General features: G+C 48.4%; 1 protein-coding gene across 2 annotated transcripts; it reads right to left on the reverse strand.

Annotated features, from left to right (window-relative positions):
* Window positions 1–914: 914 nt before the first annotated feature.
* On the reverse strand, window positions 915–17,968 carry CCT7 (chaperonin containing TCP1 subunit 7). 2 transcript variants are annotated; one of them, XM_047744003.1, is made up of 12 exons: window positions 17,812–17,968; window positions 11,128–11,281; window positions 10,391–10,497; window positions 8,386–8,511; window positions 7,375–7,427; window positions 6,858–7,029; window positions 5,063–5,227; window positions 4,072–4,260; window positions 3,345–3,442; window positions 2,848–2,980; window positions 2,146–2,352; window positions 915–1,291 (listed from the first exon to the last, which is right to left on the reverse strand). In XM_047744003.1, exons 1-12 carry the CDS (start codon window positions 17,815–17,817, stop codon window positions 1,070–1,072), a joined length of 1,632 nt encoding a protein of 543 aa, XP_047599959.1. In that variant the 5' UTR covers window positions 17,818–17,968; the 3' UTR covers window positions 915–1,069. The 2 variants fall into 2 exon arrangements, with proteins under 2 accessions (XP_047599959.1, XP_047599960.1); XM_047744004.1 differs by lacking the exons at window positions 7,375–7,427; window positions 10,391–10,497; window positions 11,128–11,281; window positions 17,812–17,968 and having other exon boundaries at window positions 8,386–8,447.
* Between the last annotated feature and the right edge of the window lie 861 nt (window positions 17,969–18,829).

The following is an 18,829-nucleotide window of genomic DNA, read 5'->3' on the forward strand; positions in this document are numbered from 1 at the left end:
ATTGAACAAGCAGATGAACACGTGTCCCCAAAACTCCAAGCCGGATCTTCTGTTCCCCATACGGGCAGCATGGCGGGGACTCAGAGAAGTTAGTTTACCCAGAGACCATCAAGTAGGGAGGGATGCTCGACTCCAGAGCCTGCTCAGCACCCCATCCTGCTTGAGTCCACCTATCCAAAGGTGGGCCAAACTCAAGAGATTTTCTTCCTGATCGCCTCCCAGTGTCAGGCAGCTAAGGCTTCCATGGCTCAAGGAGACAGAGTCCTCTAGCTTCAACAATGACGATAGCTAGCTACAGGCTGGCTCTCAGGACAGTGTGAACGAGAAGGCAGTCAGACCCTGCAGATTTCCAGTTTATCTGTGCTGGCCACTCCAAACCTCCACCGGTCAGATGAAGGCAAAAGGAACCCCCAAGACCATTAGTGGTTGAATCAAGAAGACCAGGTGGGTGCTCCTTCAGCCACCTCCTCAATGGACTTCTGAACAATCACGACAGAATTTCAAGAGGATGTGGCCTCTCTAGAACATTCTTCCAAGACCCCTCAACCATGAGATCTTGAATCAGACCAAAGACTGAGCCAAGAGTATGGAGGTGGAAGGAGCAAATGAAGTAACGTAACACAGGTACTCAAACCCAGAGAAATCCTGGGAGCAGTGCCTGGTGAGGCCAGGGCTAAACAAGATGACATCAGTGTCCCAGCCACTTCTGGGATAAAGGAAACTAACAAAGTGAGACTTCCAGATGGAGGTTCCCAAGTGGAGCTCCCTGCTGCACACTCTGCCTTAAAAACCAGAGGCTGCTGAGGACTCAGCCGGACAGGAAAGATTTTTCTGTGGGTGAATACATACAAAAGTAAAATCCTGAGCTGGAGTCAAGACACTTCCAAATAAAACTCCCGTGCCAAGGTAATTTGTAAAGTGAATTCTAAGTCTTAAGTTTATTTAAATAACCTCCAGTGAGAACAGAGTGGACCAATGACTACCCTTTCGTGATACCAACTGACCAAGACAGAGTAAGCACACCCTGCAGCCAGCCTGCCAGCCCCCCGCGAGAGGGGCAGGGTGCCTCTCAATGTGGGCGGCCCCGGCCCCGGCCCCGGCCAGCTGCTGGGGGAGCGTCCACTGTTGAGCGAGGGTTTTTGATGGTTTCGTCTACCGACACAATAAGGCAGGCGGCCTCAGATGCTGCGGTCAGGGCGTTGATGCGCACCATGGCTGGCTCCCACACGAAGGCCTCGAAGTTGTCAGCGATGTCCTCGTTATTGATGTCCACTCCATACCACATGCCCCCCTGAAAGAACAGGAAAAGAGAGGAGGTAATAGGCAACTGCTCTCAAATTTCCTCCCACATATCCTCCAAAAGCTTCTGGGTGTTAGAAAACCTCATTCTCTCTGAACTTGCCCGAATTTCCCCAAGGAAGATGGCATCTGCCTGGCGTCACCCCAGGAAGCTGGGTGTGCATGTCTACCCACCCATGCCCCTAACGCCCACCCCCTTCAAACCCTAAACAAGCTGCTCACACAAGAGCTCTAGGACCTCTTCTGGGCAACATGCTGTGTTTTGGGGAGGTCCCATCCTCAGGTCACCCTGGGGGCTGTGTATTTCTCAAGAGGAACACTCCCCAGCCCCCCCCCCCCTTACTTGGCTCACTGCTTCCATTAGTCCCCATTTCAGATGAGGATATGGAGATGCAGAGAAGTGAATGTTTGCTTCAAGCCCTCAGGCAAGTCAGAAGCAAGGCCACTCACTGAGTGCTGCTGTCATAGTGCCCAGCACTTAACACCTCTCAACAAGTATCTGCCAAACAGCGGATGAACCCAATAAGCTCTCTGGGAGATCACAACTTAGAGGCAGGAGAGCCGTGGCTGGACTGCTAGTTATGGGGCTCCGGCATGTTTACCACCACCCTGGGAAGCCCCATATATGTGGTCAACGTGTGCTTCTGGGGAGGAGGCGGCAGGGTCCCCCTGGTTCCTCTGATGGCACCTCGGCTCTCTCTGCCCTCAGAGACACAGTGAGCTGGTACCGGGTCCGGTTCCAGCCCTGTCCCTGGGGCCCAGCATGCAGAGCCTGAGTAGGCACGGCACACGCTCCAAATTGAGGTCCATGCACCCAATCCCTGGACCCAAGGGAAAAGGACCCACCTGGGCATGCCGAGCCCGCAGCTTGTTGAGGATGTTTGTGGCATCAAAGCCAGCATTGTCACACAGCTGGCGTGGGATAATTTCCAAGGCCTTGGCATATGCCCCGATCAACAGCTGCTGTTTTCCCGGAATGGTCCTTGAGTAATCCCGCAGGTACTTGGAGAGCTCCATCTCAATGGCCCCGCCGCCAGCCACCACTGAATCGTTCTGCAGAGACCAGACCCACCTCTCAATGCTAATAGGCCCCTGGTCCGAACTCCAGCCACAGCCAAGCTAGACTAGCCAGTCAGCAGGCCCTCTAGCTCCGAAAGGGAGGGGAGTGGTTCCTCATTCCTCCCACATCCCAAACCCGAGGAAACCTAGATGCGGCTCTTTTCTAGCACATCCCAACTGCAATCCGGTGAACCTTCTCGTTTCTGACCATCTTCAGGGTCACCGCGTAGTTTGAGGGCACCGGTACAATCGTTGGGATGGCTGATAACAGCAGCTTCACGGATGGCTCACAAGTCACAGCCTTTAAGACAGTATCATCTATTCTGAGAGACTGAGGCTGTTTCTCTATGACTTGTGAGGCAACTGAGGGCCAAGAGACCACTCAGGGAAGGACAGGTTATACAGGGAAGAAATCACCACACAATCCAGGGTCTCATCAGCTGAGGAGGCAGAGCAGGCTGTGCGGGCAGGACACTCCCAGCCTAGTACCTTGATGGCCCTCCTGACAATCATGATGGCGTCGTGCAGGGACCGCTCCGTCTCCTCCATAAACTGCTCAGCACCGCCACGAAGGATGATAGTGCAAGTCTTGGCCTTGGGGCAGCCAGTGAAGAAATTGTACCTACACCCAGGATCAAATCATACACGTTAATTTCTGCCGCCAGCCTGCTATGTCTGACCTCACCACATCCTCCCAACACTCAGTAGCTGCTCTTTTGTTCCTCACTAGGGTTTTCCAATCCCACTCTTGTAGACATGTTCCGGGCAAAATTTGGGGCTGTAACCCTGGGGCACTGCGGAGTCAGACCTTAGACCCAACTTGACCTCCCCCCCCTCTCGATATACTTCATATCCGAGTTCTTTATGCCCCAAAAGGTGAGACTTCAAAAAAGAGGAGCACATGCACATCCCAGAAGAAGGCAGAAGGCCAGACCCGGGCAGGTCCCGTGACCTCCGCCAACAGGCAGCCCAGGCCTATGGCTTACCTCTCGCCGCCAATCTGGGTCTCTTCAAAGACTTGGCAGCGGCCTAGCACGTCTGATGACAGAGCATTCACACTGGTTTGGATGGAGCCTCCACAGGCCTGAGGAGCACAGGAAAGTAAGACCACCTGGCAGTTAAGGCTCCCGTGAAGCCAGAAGACAGCTTCCTGCCACCCAGCCTGAAAAGCCATTTCCCATGCTAAACGCTATACCAGTGCCCCAGAGCCTCCTGCCCTGGATAACCCACTCTTACCCTTACCCCCCGAAAGAGGAGAAAATAAAACAGAACGAAGACACATGGCAGGCAAGCAGGCCTAGTTAAAAGGAGATGGGGACCCTTTACTTCAGCCAAAACCCACTCCCCCAAACTAGCGTGCCCTGGGCCCAACAACTAGTTAGGATCGGTGCTTTAGACCTAGCATATCTTTGGTGAAATGCTCAAAAAAAATAAAAAAAAAAGGGAGGAAATCTGGCTGGAAACACCAATACTTGAGTTTCTCTAGCTGATCATAGCGTTACTACTAGGTTCCCACACAAACTAGATTTCCTGACTTGTTTCGGTTATACCGAGCATGTGCACATGGGGACTGGAGTGCTTCTAGGCCAAAAAAAGTGAAGAAAGGCCTAGAATCATGTGCCAACCTGACAGCGCACTCCAGCACACCAGGAGTAAATGAAAATTCCTCCAGGGCCACAGAGGCCAAGAAGCAGCACTCGAACATTTGGTTACCATCATTGTCCTCTTCAGATCCTCCTCCGGTACTCGGCCAGCACAGAACATGTCCCTGTCAGCAAAGTACTGGGTGGCCACATCCCCAATGGGGAGTTTGGACAAGACGACCTTCGCTCCAGAATGATGGATCCTCTCTAACTTGTCATAGAGAATGTTCCATTCGGCATCGACAATTGCCTGATAATCCTTAAGAGACCCAGAAAAGGATGAGGATGCTTTTGGGGGGAGATCAGCATATATGGTAGGCTTAAGTATACCCCCCAAAGTAAATTATGCTGATTTATCTGGGAATTAACAAGGGTAACCAGAAGAGCCCCTCCTCAGTCCAACTAAACAAGGACCCTATATGGTAACTTAGGAACCACCTAAAACTTTTAAATGCCAAAACAGAAAATAACCCCAGGACTGGGAGTTCCTCCAGAGCTGGCATGCCAAGGTGTTAAGAAATAGTTTAGCCTCACAGATCTAGATTCCTTCTGAGAAGCTGTACCCACGGAGTTCCCAGTGATATGACCCCTTCCCCCAGAGGCCATTCCGTGTTGGGGGCACGTTACCTAACAGCACCTGCTTATAGCTGCGAACACTGCTACCTCCAGAGACAGCCTTGGTATCACTGGTCATGGGAGCACACCTGTCCCTACAGTGTGGGACCCAGTGCATAAGGGCCTTCATCTGCTCAAATAAGAGGACTCAAAAACCTGGGCTCGGTGTATAGGTGTAAGGCCCTGCTAGTCCCGTCTCAGGGGCCAGAGAATTATTTCAGCAGTTTTTACCTACCCAAATCCCCTCACGTCAGGTCACTCAGGGAGCAGAGTGGGAAAAAAAATGGGCCTAGTACTTGGACATCAACATATTCAGGGGGCCAGGAGGGGAACGGGGTCCATAGGGAGCCTGAGAAACAGAGCTGGGCCCAAGATGTCCACAAAGACCAAGGCTTTGGCCCAGAAAGCTGACCGTTCCCTGGCCACTGCCAGCTGGTGGGGCCTACCTCAACGGTGTGGACTCTGATTTCAGCATTATCTTTCTCAGCTTTCAGCTCAAGCTCAACATTTAAAAGGGCGATCATTGGATTATTGTACTTTTTGGGTTGCATTTCAAACCCAGCATAAGAGAAGGTCTTCTTGAACGCGACGCCAGCTACCAGCTGGGACTCCTGTTTGAAAATAACAAAACAGTCAACAGTTCAGTACTGGCATGAAATGAAATCAAGCTAGTGGTGTACTAGGCTAAGATATGTCTATTCCTGTGAACCTGAAAGAGTTAACCATGTCTTCATTTTTTTTTTTTTAAGATTTTATTTATTTGACAGAGAGAGATCACAACTAGGCAGAGAGGCAGGCAGAGAGAGGTGGGGAAGCAGGTTCCCTGCCAAGCAGACAGCCCAATGCGGGGCTCAATCCCATGACCCTGAGATCATGACCTGGGACGAAGGCAGAGGCTTAACTCACTGAGCCACCAGGCACCCTGACCATGTCTTTATATCACTGTTACAACAAAGCCTTTTCATTTTCATAAAACCTGGGAAAAATACAAAACATATTTTGGCTGTCCCTTCAGTATCAAGAAAATCAATCATTCAGCTTACAGAGACTAAGCATGGTAAAGGCCATTTGGGCTCTCCTCTAAGACGGACTCCAAAGCGGGAGCCAAGGGATAATGCCGAATGTATACCTCCAGTGCCAGACAAGGGACCAGGAATTTATGAATAAGGTACAGGCTTCCCAATGCCTTCCCCTTCAATCCCAACTCAACTCCCTCCCAGTTTTCTACCGGACATGCCTCCCCACACCCCCTCTACCTGTCCTGCGTGTGTGCACACACACTATGACCTCTGTGCGGTAAGCTAGGTGCGTCCTCTTCCCAGGAGATGAAGCCAGAAGGGTCAGAAAACTCCTGTACAGTTCCCTAGCTACAACTGTAGCTTCCTACATTTCAGTCCCTCAGAACTTGAGCTTCCTGTGGGTTGGATTTAATAGTAGGGAATAGTAAAAAAGCATGCTGCCCTTGGGACGAACTTCAGCATTATCCAAAGACTTGGGTTCAAATCCCGGATCTCTCTTATTAAGGGACCAAGTTATTTCCCACTCAATAAAAAAGGGTATATTCAGCTCAAAGACCTCCATGTTCTCTGTCAGTGCTAATCTCTAATACCATTGCCTAACAGTGAACACGTGTGCACCACTCAAATCCACAGCATCTTAAAGGGGTGATGCCTGAGCTCAATCAAGCTGGCTAGGCAGAGGGGAACCTGGGTGGCTCAGTGGGTTCAAGCCTCTGCCTTCGGCTCAGGTCATAATCCCAGGGTCCCAGGATCGAGCCCCGCATTGGGCTCTCTGCTCCTCCACAGGGAGCCTTTCTCCTCTCTCTCTGCCCGCCTCTCTGCCTACTTGTGATCTGTCAAATAAATAAATAAAATCTTAAAAAAAAAAAAAAAAAAAGGTGTGTCCCTTGAAATAGAGTGGACTGAGAAGCACTTCTCAGATTTATTTGCCGGGAGGGTCCTAAATAATTTATCAGATGGAGCTATGGCTACCCCCTCCTGCATCACACAGAGATTCTAAAAATCGAGTTCAATCTGCTCTTCTGCTGACAAGTAAATACAGGTCCATAAAGTATGTACAGTCATAGGCTGTAGTGACAGCATGGGGACCACAACTCTAGTCTGACTTCCAGCCCAACACACATTCTCTCAGCACCTGTACGGTGTGCTCACCTCCTGCACCGACCCGTCTGCAGAGTCCGTGTGAAGGCAGGAGCCTCCCGGGGGGCTGTGGCAGGCTTACCTCCAGGGCACCACCTTGCACCTTCTTGATTCCAATCATCTTAAGCTGCAACAAATCGTCGAGCATCATCACTGCATCCACCACCATCTTGGCGAAGAAGGCTTTCTGCTGGGAAATCAGCTTGGAGCTCAGGGCGGTCATGGCACACTTCTCCAGCAGCTTCCTCTGCTCCCTGGGACACAAGGATGGGTGGGACCTGTGTCAGGCTCTAATCTTGAGTCTACTGCAGTGTGGACAGGGGGTCTGTTCTGGTGTCTAAACTCAGCCCACACCACCTTCATCTTCCGCATCTTTAGGACAGATTACCACTGACAGATGGTGACCACAGCCAGAGACCTCGCGTGGGACAGCTTTAAAACTCCAGCATACAGCCCCTTCTGTGCTGTGTAAGCTGGCATACAGTCAAAGATCTGGCAAGAGCCAAATAGCCCCGGGCCCATATAGGGTGGCAACACACCTCTATATCCAATTCAGCCACAGAAAGTCAAGGTTCTGACAAAGCCCACCAAAAACTTACACTTTATCTTCCTTCTTCACGGTCACAGCAATCTCTTTGATCTTGTTAACTGCCTGCCAACAACAGAAGCCGAGTGAGTCCCTGGCGCCAAAGGCAACCTGGAGAGGTGGGTCCCAGACCATCCTGCCACTCTCTAATCTGTTTACTCCCAATTCTTAAACATTCCCACTCTGCAGCTGGAACAACACTTCCAAGTCCTATAGCTGCCTGAAACAAAGGTCTCTACAGTTTAGAAAACTCCCAGTGACAAATAGGTCTAGGCATAGGTATGGCATAGGTATAGTTCTGAAAAACCAAGGTATTTCTAGAATTTAACTCTGAATATGCAAAGAATACACTAAATTAGTTGAGGGAAACAAGCTAGGATGCTAGATTGGGCCAAACCTTCTGGCTTATGAAAAACACCCAGGACGTCTTCCAGCGCTTTATTTATCAGATATATAATACGTTTGTATGTTAAACTTAGTATCTTTTCAAAAGCACTTCTCATGTATGATCTCATTTTAATGTTACCAACCCGAAACAGACAGTAAATAACTTTGGGGGGTGGGGGGAGAGAATCTCAAGTGGACCCCACTGAGCGTGGAGCCTGAGCTGGTGCTTCATCCCATGACCCTGAGCCGAAACCACAAGTTGGACACTTAACCAACAAGGCACCCAGGTGCCCCTGAAAGAGAGAGAGTAAAGGGAAAAAGTAAAGCCTAGAAGGACTGACTTGCCCAAGATCACAGAATGAAGGTCAAAGATCAACAAAAGCAGGGTCCTGACATGTGTGCCATGAGGAACTTGATAAAAATCCAAAAAACCCCAGCTCTCACTTACTGAGTCCATCAGGAAACCTGAAGCTTGAAGAAATAGCTACTGAATGGCAGATCTGAAATTTGTAGGGAGAAGTCAGAAAAAGTCCAAGGAACCCTGTCACCAGCCTCTCTATACACCACTAAAGGTATTATCCTAAGAAAAACATGAAGGTACCCAAGCACATGGCCAGGGTAGCCAATATTCCCATACCAACTGGGTGGCAGTGCGGAAAGCTCGGATGATGATCTGTGGGTGCAAACCTTCCTCCACATAGGGTTTTACTTGCTTCAGAAACTCAGCAGCCAGCAGGGTCACAGAGGTGGTACCATCACCGACCTGGAAGCAGATGACAGGAAATTCACGTTTTCTCATGTTTAGAGATAAACCCTGAAACTCCATTTTTAGGCAACCTACCCATTTAAACTGGGACTGTTTAAATGGGTGTAAAATGTTTTTTCCTGAAAGCACAGGTGATGGCAGTTAGGTATCCATCCCATCAAAAGGCTCTGGGCTACAAAATTAATTCCCCAGCCAGGCCCATTCTCCAAAGAGAGCTGATTTGGACAATCAAAGTTCCTCAGGGTATGAAGTCACATAAGCAGATTAACCAAGAACTTATATATTACACACAGGCATGATGAACAAGATAGGCCCAGTCACACTTACAACGCTTCTGTGTCTCAGGTAACCATGGCAGCAAGAGACAGGACACAAACATTCTTTAAGGAATATGAAGGACTACAGAAGTTTCCAAAAAGATCATTTCCGCCAAATCCCACTAAAACAAACCTTCCAGGAAAGGCCAAAAGTCCTTTACATTTTATACACTGTTTGGAATAAGCAGGTAACAAATCTGCTAACCTGTCTAACATAGTCAATTTCTACAATGGGATCCACACCCTATTTTTAATGAATGAGAAAAAGAATAAAAGCTAAAACCAGTTCACATCTGATTTGGCAGAAATTCACTTTCAACTCACTTATGTCCATTGTGTAATGTGAGGGATCTCCAAGGGGGAAGAAGTGGTACTGGGGTAAAGGGTTTAAGTGGCCAAACTCCTGGCCAGAAAGGTTATTAGTCCCTTGTTGGAGATAGTAACAGGTCAAATTCAGATTATTCTCACTTTAATTTTTACAAGTTATACTGTTTTATAGGCTACTGGGTCTCAATAAACCTTTTTATATAACTTTAGAACCTATCTGTGATACTCTAAAATGCAAGCCTGTTTCCTCTCAACAGTTATTATCAAGATTCTAGTGTTAGATTTTTTTTTTTTTTGTAAAGATTTTGTTTATTTATTTGGCAGACACACAGAGAGATGTAGCGAGAAAAAGAGCACAACCAAGGGGAGCCTCAGGCAGAGGGAGAGGGAAAAACAGGATCCCCACTGAGCAAGGAGATTGACTTGGGGCTCCATCTCATGACCCTGGGATCATGACTTAAGCCAAAGGCAGAGGCTTAGGGGACTGAGCCACCCCAGTGCCCAGAGTTAGAAAAAAACACTGGTTAATGTTGTAATTTCATACACTTGAAAATGGCTGAAGTGGCAAACTTTATGTTATCTGTATTTTACCAGCATGGAAAAACAACAGCAGGTAAACTGGAAACCTTAGAGTTCCAGCCCCATCTTATAAGGTGACTAACATGTGAGAGTTTTGTTTTTTTTTAAATTTTATTTATTTATTTGACAGGCAGAGATCACAAGTAGGCAGAGAGGCAGGCAGAGAGAGGAAGGGAAGCAGGCTCCCCACTAAGCGGAGAGCCCGATGTGGGGCTGGATTCCAGGACCCCGGGATCATGACCTGAGCCGAAGGCAGAGGCTTTAACCCACTGAGCCACCCAGGCGCCCTGAGAGATTTTTTTTAAGCTAAATATACTAAAATTATTTTCGCCTGTTTCTTTTTGCTTTTTTAAAAAATTAACATATATTATTTGTTGCAGGGGTAGAGAGATTAAATTATTTACAAGGTCACGGATATGCATGACAGTATATGGCCCTGGTCCTAAGATCTCAGCTACATGCAGTGAAAGAGTATAAATTTTAAAAGACTGTCAATACCATCTAAACATTTTATAAGTATGTACTACTTGTGAAATCATAATTTCAGAGTTAAAATTAAAAAAAAAAAAAAAAAACTTTATGCGAGAAAAGCAAAAGAACAAGCAGCCGTGCATTTCAACCTTTACTTAAACACATATGCTTGATTTCCCCACCTCAGCATCTTGGGATTTGGCAATGTCCACTAGAGTCTTTGCTGCAGGATGGACAACATCAAGGAGTTTCAGAATTGTGGCCCCATCATTAGAAATTGTTGCTTTGCCTTAAAAAGAAAAACAGAAAGTAAAAATTTAAAGACCCTTTTCCCAATTGGACTTGGGAGCCCACACACACTTTACTGGGATGGAACAGAGAAGATCGTGGCATCTATGAACTGATCTTTTTACAGACTTTAGCTCTGTGCACAAAGCACCTGAAATCACAAGCTTCTGAAAGACCATGAGCTCCTGATTTTCTCCGAACTGCACTTTGCACACCTCAAACTGAATGTAGAAAATATTACTTCAAATGAGAATGAGAAACTGTTTAGATATTCTTGACACAGTTAATACCCTACTACCTCCCATGTCAGCTAAGACACTAAAACATGAGGGGAAATTCTGTTTTGGTGACATGATACAGTGGAACGACCAAAGGCAACTCAGATGGTTCTATTTCACGTTTCCAGGCTGCCTCTTCCCAAGAAGCAACAGGTTCCTGAGACCAACTTCTCCCATATATACCCCTAAGATTTATCTAGCATTCAGGACAAAGTACGAAATGGAACTGTTTCACAGCAAGCCATCAGAGATCTTAAAAGCAGTGGCATTTGTGAGGCCAAACTCTGCTACCCCGAACACTCCCCAGGAGTGTCCTCTCCTGTGCCCTGGCCTGAGGAACCCTGCAGACTCACCTCGGCCATCTACGATTAGCTTGTCCATGCCACGAGGGCCCAGGGTGGTTCGTACAGCCTCCGCAATCACCTGGCAGGCACTGATGTTACTTACAAGCTGGGGGATGCCTTGGGAGCTATCAGTCCCCTCTTTCAACAGGATAACTGGTGTGGGCTGGAGAAGAAAGAACAACGGACTGCTTTTAACAATCATCTATTGCAACGAAATTCAAGGAGGGGCGAAAGGATAAATGTTTCCATCTCCCCCATCACAGAAATATATGGAGGCCTTTTAAAGATCCAAGAGAGAGAGAGCACGTGCACATGCACACACACACACACACACACACACACACACACACGGGGTGTAGAGGGAGAGCAGCAGACACCCTGCTGAGGACCAAGCTAGCCGCAAGGCTCGATCTCATAACCCTGAGATCATGACCTGAGCTGAAATTAAGAGTCAGACACTTAACTAACTGAGCCACCCAGGCGCCCCTCTGAAGGCTTTTAAAAACTATATTCCCACTGTCCACCACGCTGATTCCTTGACCAGCACCTATATCCAGAGATACAGCCAAGAACACAGCATACCCTGCAGGTGTGCTAAAAAATGGTATGAGGAGGATGATTTAGTCTAAATCAAATACTGTGTTCTCCAGCGCTCAGTGGAGTAAGCATGGCCTTTTCAACTCTTACACTATCCCCTGTGTTGAAGAATTAGGTCACAGCACAGGAGGAAGAAGCTCAGTGTTCACCCTCCAGCAAAACCACCACTTATCTGCATTACGGCTTAATCCTACAGAAGTTGACGGGGCACTGATGCAAAACACGAGGCACCAACAGCTTCAGGTGGTGTCCTGGAGATGCCCAGGCAGGCAGCTTACTAACCATGCTTAGCTGGAGTGCACAGAAGGAGCCAGGCAGAGAAACAGATAGCCTCACAAAATGACAACAAATCTAATTCGTACAACGATGTTTCCATCTCTCAGTGTCAGTTCCATAGGGCTTCCCTGTGACCAGTCTCCAATCAAATGCCCCACAGAAATTTTCATCTATTTTGCAGGCTAGCCTTGAGAACAGTCATTATTCCTACAGGGGCTTAATTTGGAGACCTGCCTTAGAAACTCTGGGAAGACAGGGATACTTCCCCATGTTAAAACTTTGCTTAGAGACCTTTGCTTCAGTGACTGTTAGCACAGACAGTAATTCCTCATCTTAGCAAACCAGAGTTTGTATCAAAACCTGTGCCTTCCGAGAGGAGCTCATAACCAGACTCAGTCTTCTCTGCGTTTGTGACTTAATTTTGTGTTGTGAAACAGAATATAGTAAGGGTGCTGTTTCGAAACTTGTTATGCTGTATGTGTACTACTAGGCTATGACTTAAAATGTACTTCTTACCATGGATTGCTATACGAAGTCTGAAAGCCACTGCCCCTGTCCACCCCTAGTCTGAGCAGGAAACGAAAGCACAAGAGAGATCTTGACCCAACAATAAGGAGGCACGGATTCACACATCAGAAAGCCTAGTGACCCATGAGGGTGACTCCATATTCACTGGGCAATTCCTGATAAAGGCCAACTCCTCTGGCCAGTGCAGCTGGAGGATAGTGGGCAGAAGGAAGACTGGAATAAGGCTGCAGATGCAGGCAACAGCCAGATCACATACTCAATATAGACCATGGTAAGAAGTTTGGATTTTATTCCTACAAAAGGAAGCCCTGGAAAAACTTATTGCAGAGGAATGGCATGTTCCGATTTACATTTTATCTACATAAAATATAAAGAGAAACAAAGTAGGAGGCAAGATATAGTATGTAAATGCATACAAGGGGCTGGGAAGATGAGCAAGAAGCTGTAATGAGTAAGAGTGTGGGAGTAAAAAGGGTTCTGATGCTTTGTATTGTGGATTTCCTGTTTTGTTTCAATGTTTTCCTAATAAACACATACACTACTTTTTCTTTCTTTTTTTTTTTTTTAAAGACTACCTGTCAGATAACCCCCGAAATCTGAGGTCAGGCATGGGCCAGAGAGAAAATTCCTTCCCTTTCACCAGTGTCCCAGGTCTGACAGCAAGAAATGGCTTCTTTATACTCTCAGCATTCTTTCAGGCCTCTTACAACTTCTGTAAGGAAAAAGGTATTCCGTCCAAAGGCCCTACCCTCTCTCAGTCCTGCTAAATTATTCCTCATGGAAGCCCCAAGCTTCTTTGGTTCATCCTTGCCCTGCATAGTGTTACAGTTCAAATCAAAAACTAACTTGCAGGGACGCCTGGGTGGCTCAGTTGGTTGGACGACTGCCTTCGGCTCTGGTCATGATCCCGGAGTCCCGGGATCGAGTCCCACATCAGGCTCCCAGCTCCATGGGGAGTCTGCTTCTCCCTCTGACCTTCTCCTAGCTCATGCTCTCTCTCACTGTCTCTCTCTCAAATAAATAAATAAAATCTTAAAAAAAAAAAAACAAAAAACTAACTTGCATCTCAAACTTTTCCTGTTACCTTCAAAAAATTTTCACTTCTCCAACAGGATAACTGAACAATGCTTATGAACACTTTTTCTTACCTCCACCTCCAAATTGTATGCCTATTTATAAGAGCTACCCTGACATTTTTTTTTTTTCCTTTAAAGATCTTATTTATTTGAGAGAGAGAGCACAGGGTTGGGGGTGGGGGGCAGGCAGAGGGAGGAGCAGACTCCCCGCTGAGCGGGGATGGTGCCGTGGGCTGTGATCCTGGACTCTGGGATCATGACCTGAGCCAAAGACAGACGTTTAACTAAGCCACCCAGGCGCCCCATTTTTTTTTTAAAGATTCTATTTGGGGTGCCTGGGTGGCTCAGTTGTTGGGCATCTGCCTTCTGCTTAGGTCATAATCCCAGGGTTCTGAGATCGAGCCTCGGATCAGGCTCCCTGCTCAGTGGGAAGCCTGCTTCTCCCTCCCCTACTCCCGCTGCTTGTGTTCCCTCTCTCGCTGTCTCTATCAAATATACAAATTTTTAAAAATCTTTAAAAAAATAAAAAATAGGGACACGCCTGGGTGGCTCAGTTGGTTGAGCAGCTGCCTTCAGCTCAGGTCATGATCCCAGCGTCCTGGGATCGAGTCCCGCATTGGGCTCCTTGCTTGGCAGGGAGCCTGCTTCTCCCTCTGCCTCTGCCTGCCATTCTGTCTGCCTGTGCTTGCTCTCTCTCCCTCTCTGACAAATAGTAAATAAAATCTTAAAAAAAAAAATTAAAATTAAAATTAAAAATAAAAAATAGGGGTGCCTGGGTGGCTCAGTGGGTTAAGACCTCTGCCTTTGGTTTGGGTCATGATCCCGGGGTCCTGGGATCGAGCCCCTCATCCGGCTCTCTGCTCGGCAGGGAGCCTGCTTCCCTCTCTCTCTCTGTCTGCCTCTCTGCCTACTTGTGATTTCTGTCAAATAAATAAATAAAATCTTTTAAAAAAGAAAAAGTAAATTTTGTGAGTGAGTGAGTGCACAAACAAGGGTAGGGGGAGCAGAGGGAGAGGGACAATTTAGATTCAGTGCTGAGCCCACAACCCAACACAGGGCACTGTCTCAGGTCCCTGAGATCATGACCTGAGCTGAACCAAGAGTCAGATGGCCAACTGGCTGAGCCACCCAGGTGCCCCTACCCTGGCTCAGTTGGAAGAGCATGTGTCTCTTGATCTCCAGGTCATAAGTTTGAGCCCTGTGTTGGCTACAGAGCTTACTTAATAAAGTGTGTGTTTGTGTGTGAAGATATTTTTTAAAAGTAAAAAACAGGGGACGCCTGGGTGGCTCAGTTGGTTAAGCAGCTGCCTTCGGCTCAGGTCATGATCCCAGCGTCCTGGGATCGAGTCCCACATCGGGCTCCTTGCTCGTCAGGGAACCTGCTTCTCCCTCTGCCTCTGCCTGCCATTCTGTCTGCCTGTGCTTGCTCTCTCTCCCTCTCTCTCTCTGACAAATAAATAAATAAAAAAAATAAAAAAAATAAAAAGTAAAAAACAAAACACTTTCTTACCATGCCAGCAATGCAATTCTTCCAAGATGTTTTTTTAACAGCAGCTACTAGGGGCACCCTGAAGAGAGGATCCCATAATTCCTTCTGCTTCCTCTGTGTACAATTTTTATAACACCAGCCATCTTAAAGTATGAGCTTCCCAAAGGTAAGGATTATAGTCATCTCAATTTGTGGAGTGCCTAGATTTGGCCACATATGAAGTAATATGCAACAGCTTTTGATACTGAAAATTCAACTTTATACAAGCCATGAATTAAGATAGCACTGGCTTGGGCACCTGGGTGGCTCATTTGGTTAAGCGAATGCCTTCAGCTCAGGGCATGATCCCGGAGTCCCAGGAACGAGTCCTGCATCAGGCTCCCTGCTCAAAAAGGAGTCTGCTTCTTCTTCTGACCCTCACCCCCTCATGTGTGCGTGCTCTCTCTCAAATAAATAAAATCTAAAAAAAAAAAAAAAAAAAAAAGCACTGGCAGGGTGGTGAAACGAAATCCACTGAGAATTCTTAAGTACAAAGCAAAGAGGGCTCAGAAGCAGCTGATCACACAGTCCCCACGTTCCCTATGCTGTGTAGGCTGGGCCCATAGAAATGGCAGGCTGGATAAACGAGGAATCCTAAGGGAAGGGAAAGGTGGCAGAGCTGGATTGAACCAAGCCAGGTCAAGCAGGATGGGTCCTCTTCTTTTAGCTCCTGGAGGACACGCACTGCTATGGAAAGTCCAGCTTCTTTCCTAAGTTACTTTTCAATCTCACTCATTTTTACTGAAGCAAAGAAACAAGAGCAGAACCAGTAATCTGCCAAGGGTATCGTGGAAGGTTCTGGAATTTCAGCTTAAAGACCTTCATCTTCATCCTCCTTAAAAACTTTTATTTATTATTAAAGCTTAATGTTCTGTAAAACAACAACAGGTGTTCACATGCCAAGTCATATAGTGCTCAATACCACAAAGGCAAGGACACATGTTCCTTACTAGTGTACTGAAAGTCACAGGACTGAGTTATCATGGCACCCTTTTACCTCTCTCTTTTTTAAAAACTTTATTTATTTAAGTAATTTCTACCTCCAATGTGGGGCTTAAACTCATGACCCCGAGATTAGGCGTTGCATGCTCTATGGACTGAGCCAGCCAGGCACCCCTTTACCTATCTTCTGATTACCGAGGGCTAATTCCATGACAGCAAGGATTTTTGACAGAAGTTTCACATCCCAAAAGGAGTCTTGCCAAACAAAACTCCGATGAAGGTCTTGTCAGTAGGACAGATTACAGGGAGGGAAGAAACCAACCACCTAGCAGAACAGCTAAGATCTGCTGAGTGCTTACTCCATGCTGGATGCTCTGTATGTAGCAGCTCAAAGAATTCCCTTAATACCCTGAGGGCAGGAAATTTAATAACATGCTCAAAGTCACATACCTAGTAGATGGTCCAGCTTAGTTACAAAACCTAGGCATCCAGTGTAGCTCCGGAGCCCTGAAGGCGACTTCAAGAATAGGTACTGCTGGAGAGGGACTGAAAAAGGGCAGTACTAGAGGTATGAAGGGGAGAAAAAAGTACAGATAAATTCTAGGTTCCTTCTATCATGGGTACAACTGGACTCCCAGGGCATCCAGTCACAGAATGAACACACACCTCACAGGTGTCAATCTGACGTCTACCAGGACAGGAAGAGGCCGCAGAACGCCAGCACATAACAGAAGATTTCCTCTGATTGACAGACCAAAACGAGTCCATGAACTGCCAAGTGCACCACAGGGAGCAGCATCTAAGTTAGGGTCTTGCCTCAGACACCCCCTTAAAAGCTGGCCCTGCTGAAAAGCAACTCAAGAGACAGCAGCAGGCTTGGGTTCCATGGAAAGCATCTAGGGCTCTGAGATGGCACAAAGGGCTGGGGCCGAAGTGGGCTGGGCTACAGGGGGCCTCCGGGATTCATCAACACCCCTAATTCAAGAAAAGGAGACCCAGCGTTAGATGGCCAACTAGAAAAGCCTGGTCTGATGCCAAGTCCAGAAGGACAAACGGAGTCGGAGTCAGAGCCCGGGTCTTCCCACCTCTGCCGTAGTGTCCCCATGTGCCCTGTCCATTCTCCTGGCTGAGGAGCTGCAGCCCCAACAACCAGCTGGCATTACATGACATTCAGTAGGCACTAAATATGCTTTTACTTAAGTAACGAACGAGTGAGTGGTAAAGTACAAGCCAAGTCTGTCTCCGTGTATGCAGCAGCAGGCGGGCTGGGGGATCCGCGAGCAACCACAGTTGAGCCCCTCCGCTCCGCCCAACATAAGGTCCCCTTGCTGCCCGTTCTAGGAAGCACACGTTTTTTACACCTCACGTTTCCCAAGGCACCCGCCGACCGTGTATGCACGCACACTCAAAGTCGCACTCGTTTAACAAAGCTTATAATTGTGGGGGGCTCCAAAAACCCGGTCCCCTAAGCGGGCTCGCGGCCCCGAAGCAGCCTGGGACTTGTAGTCCGCAGCCGGCCAGAACCAAAGCCTTCCCTCCAGCCCCACAAAGGCCTCGCCTAGAGCCCCAGTTCCGTGCGGGGGCCGAGCCAGGCGGCGGAGGGCCGGGGTCGCCGAAGACAGGGCATCCGCGTAAGGACAGAGTCAGTAGGTAGCCGAGGGCCCTATGGGACCGACCCGGGTCAGGCGGTGCCACCCACCGGCCGGATGGCAGCGGATGGCCACAGACAGGCGAAACGCCACTCACCATCATTTTGGAAGCTTATTCACTGGCCTGCTACGCCTCCCGTCTTCTCCGCGTCCGGGCGGCCCAGCAACCCCACAATCCCCCGCGCCAGAGAAGTCCCCAGAAGCTTCGCCAAGCCGTTGGCTCGGGAGAGGAAGGGGACGGGCCACTTCCGCCACTCTATGGCTTTGTTACCACAGAGTCGACACGGCTAGAAGGGCCAGAGGCTGGGCCTTTTGGGGCGCTCTTGTGAGAAGAGTTGGTTACCTAGGGTCGCCGGATTCGGGTTGTGCTTTTCTCTTTGAATATGTAGAATCCTTGTTCGGTCTGCGTCACCCGCTAACCCTCATTCCATCCCCCCTCACCCCGAACGCCAGACCAAGGAATACAATAAACACGAACATTTATTGAGCGCTGTGGGATAGGCTTACGTTAAATATGCACTTGGTGAGAGAGCTCATGAACCTTTCTAATCCTATCGCGTTGGTACTATTATCATGCCCATTTTATAGATGGAGGAACTGAGGCTGAGAGGTTATGAAAGTTGTCCAAGGTCACAGCTATAGGCTAAGTGGTAGAAAAGCAGGCATGGGCACCCGGCACCTGGCCCCAGTGCCCGTTTTTTGGCTCTGCGCTGGCCACAGCCTCCTCGAAGGAGGGGATCACTAAGCCGGGTCCCCAGCGCCTACCGACAGAGAGCGCGCAGGCACTGGAGGAACTGGGCAGAGGACGAGCTGAGTGGAGGTCGCGGAAGACCACCTGAGCACCAGACGAATGCCTTCCCAAAGAGGGGGTGAGGAGGAGGAAAGCACGGTTGGGAGAAGCAAATCGTCGTCTTGCTAGGCGGTCGCAGGGAAGATCCGGCCGAGTCCGCACCCGCTGAGGGCCCGACTTTCCGCGGCTGAAGCGAGTCCAGAGGGTTGCCCACCTCCAGTTTGCTTTCCTCCCCGGCCCGCCCACCAGCCCGCGCTGTCCTGGAGCCGAATCCAAACTAAGAAATGCTAGGGCGCGGGTTGGTGAGGGGGGGGCGGTGGCAGTT

This window comes from Lutra lutra, chromosome 9, assembly GCF_902655055.1.
Source record: "Lutra lutra chromosome 9, mLutLut1.2, whole genome shotgun sequence".
NCBI classification, from domain to species: Eukaryota; Metazoa; Chordata; class Mammalia; order Carnivora; family Mustelidae; genus Lutra; species Lutra lutra.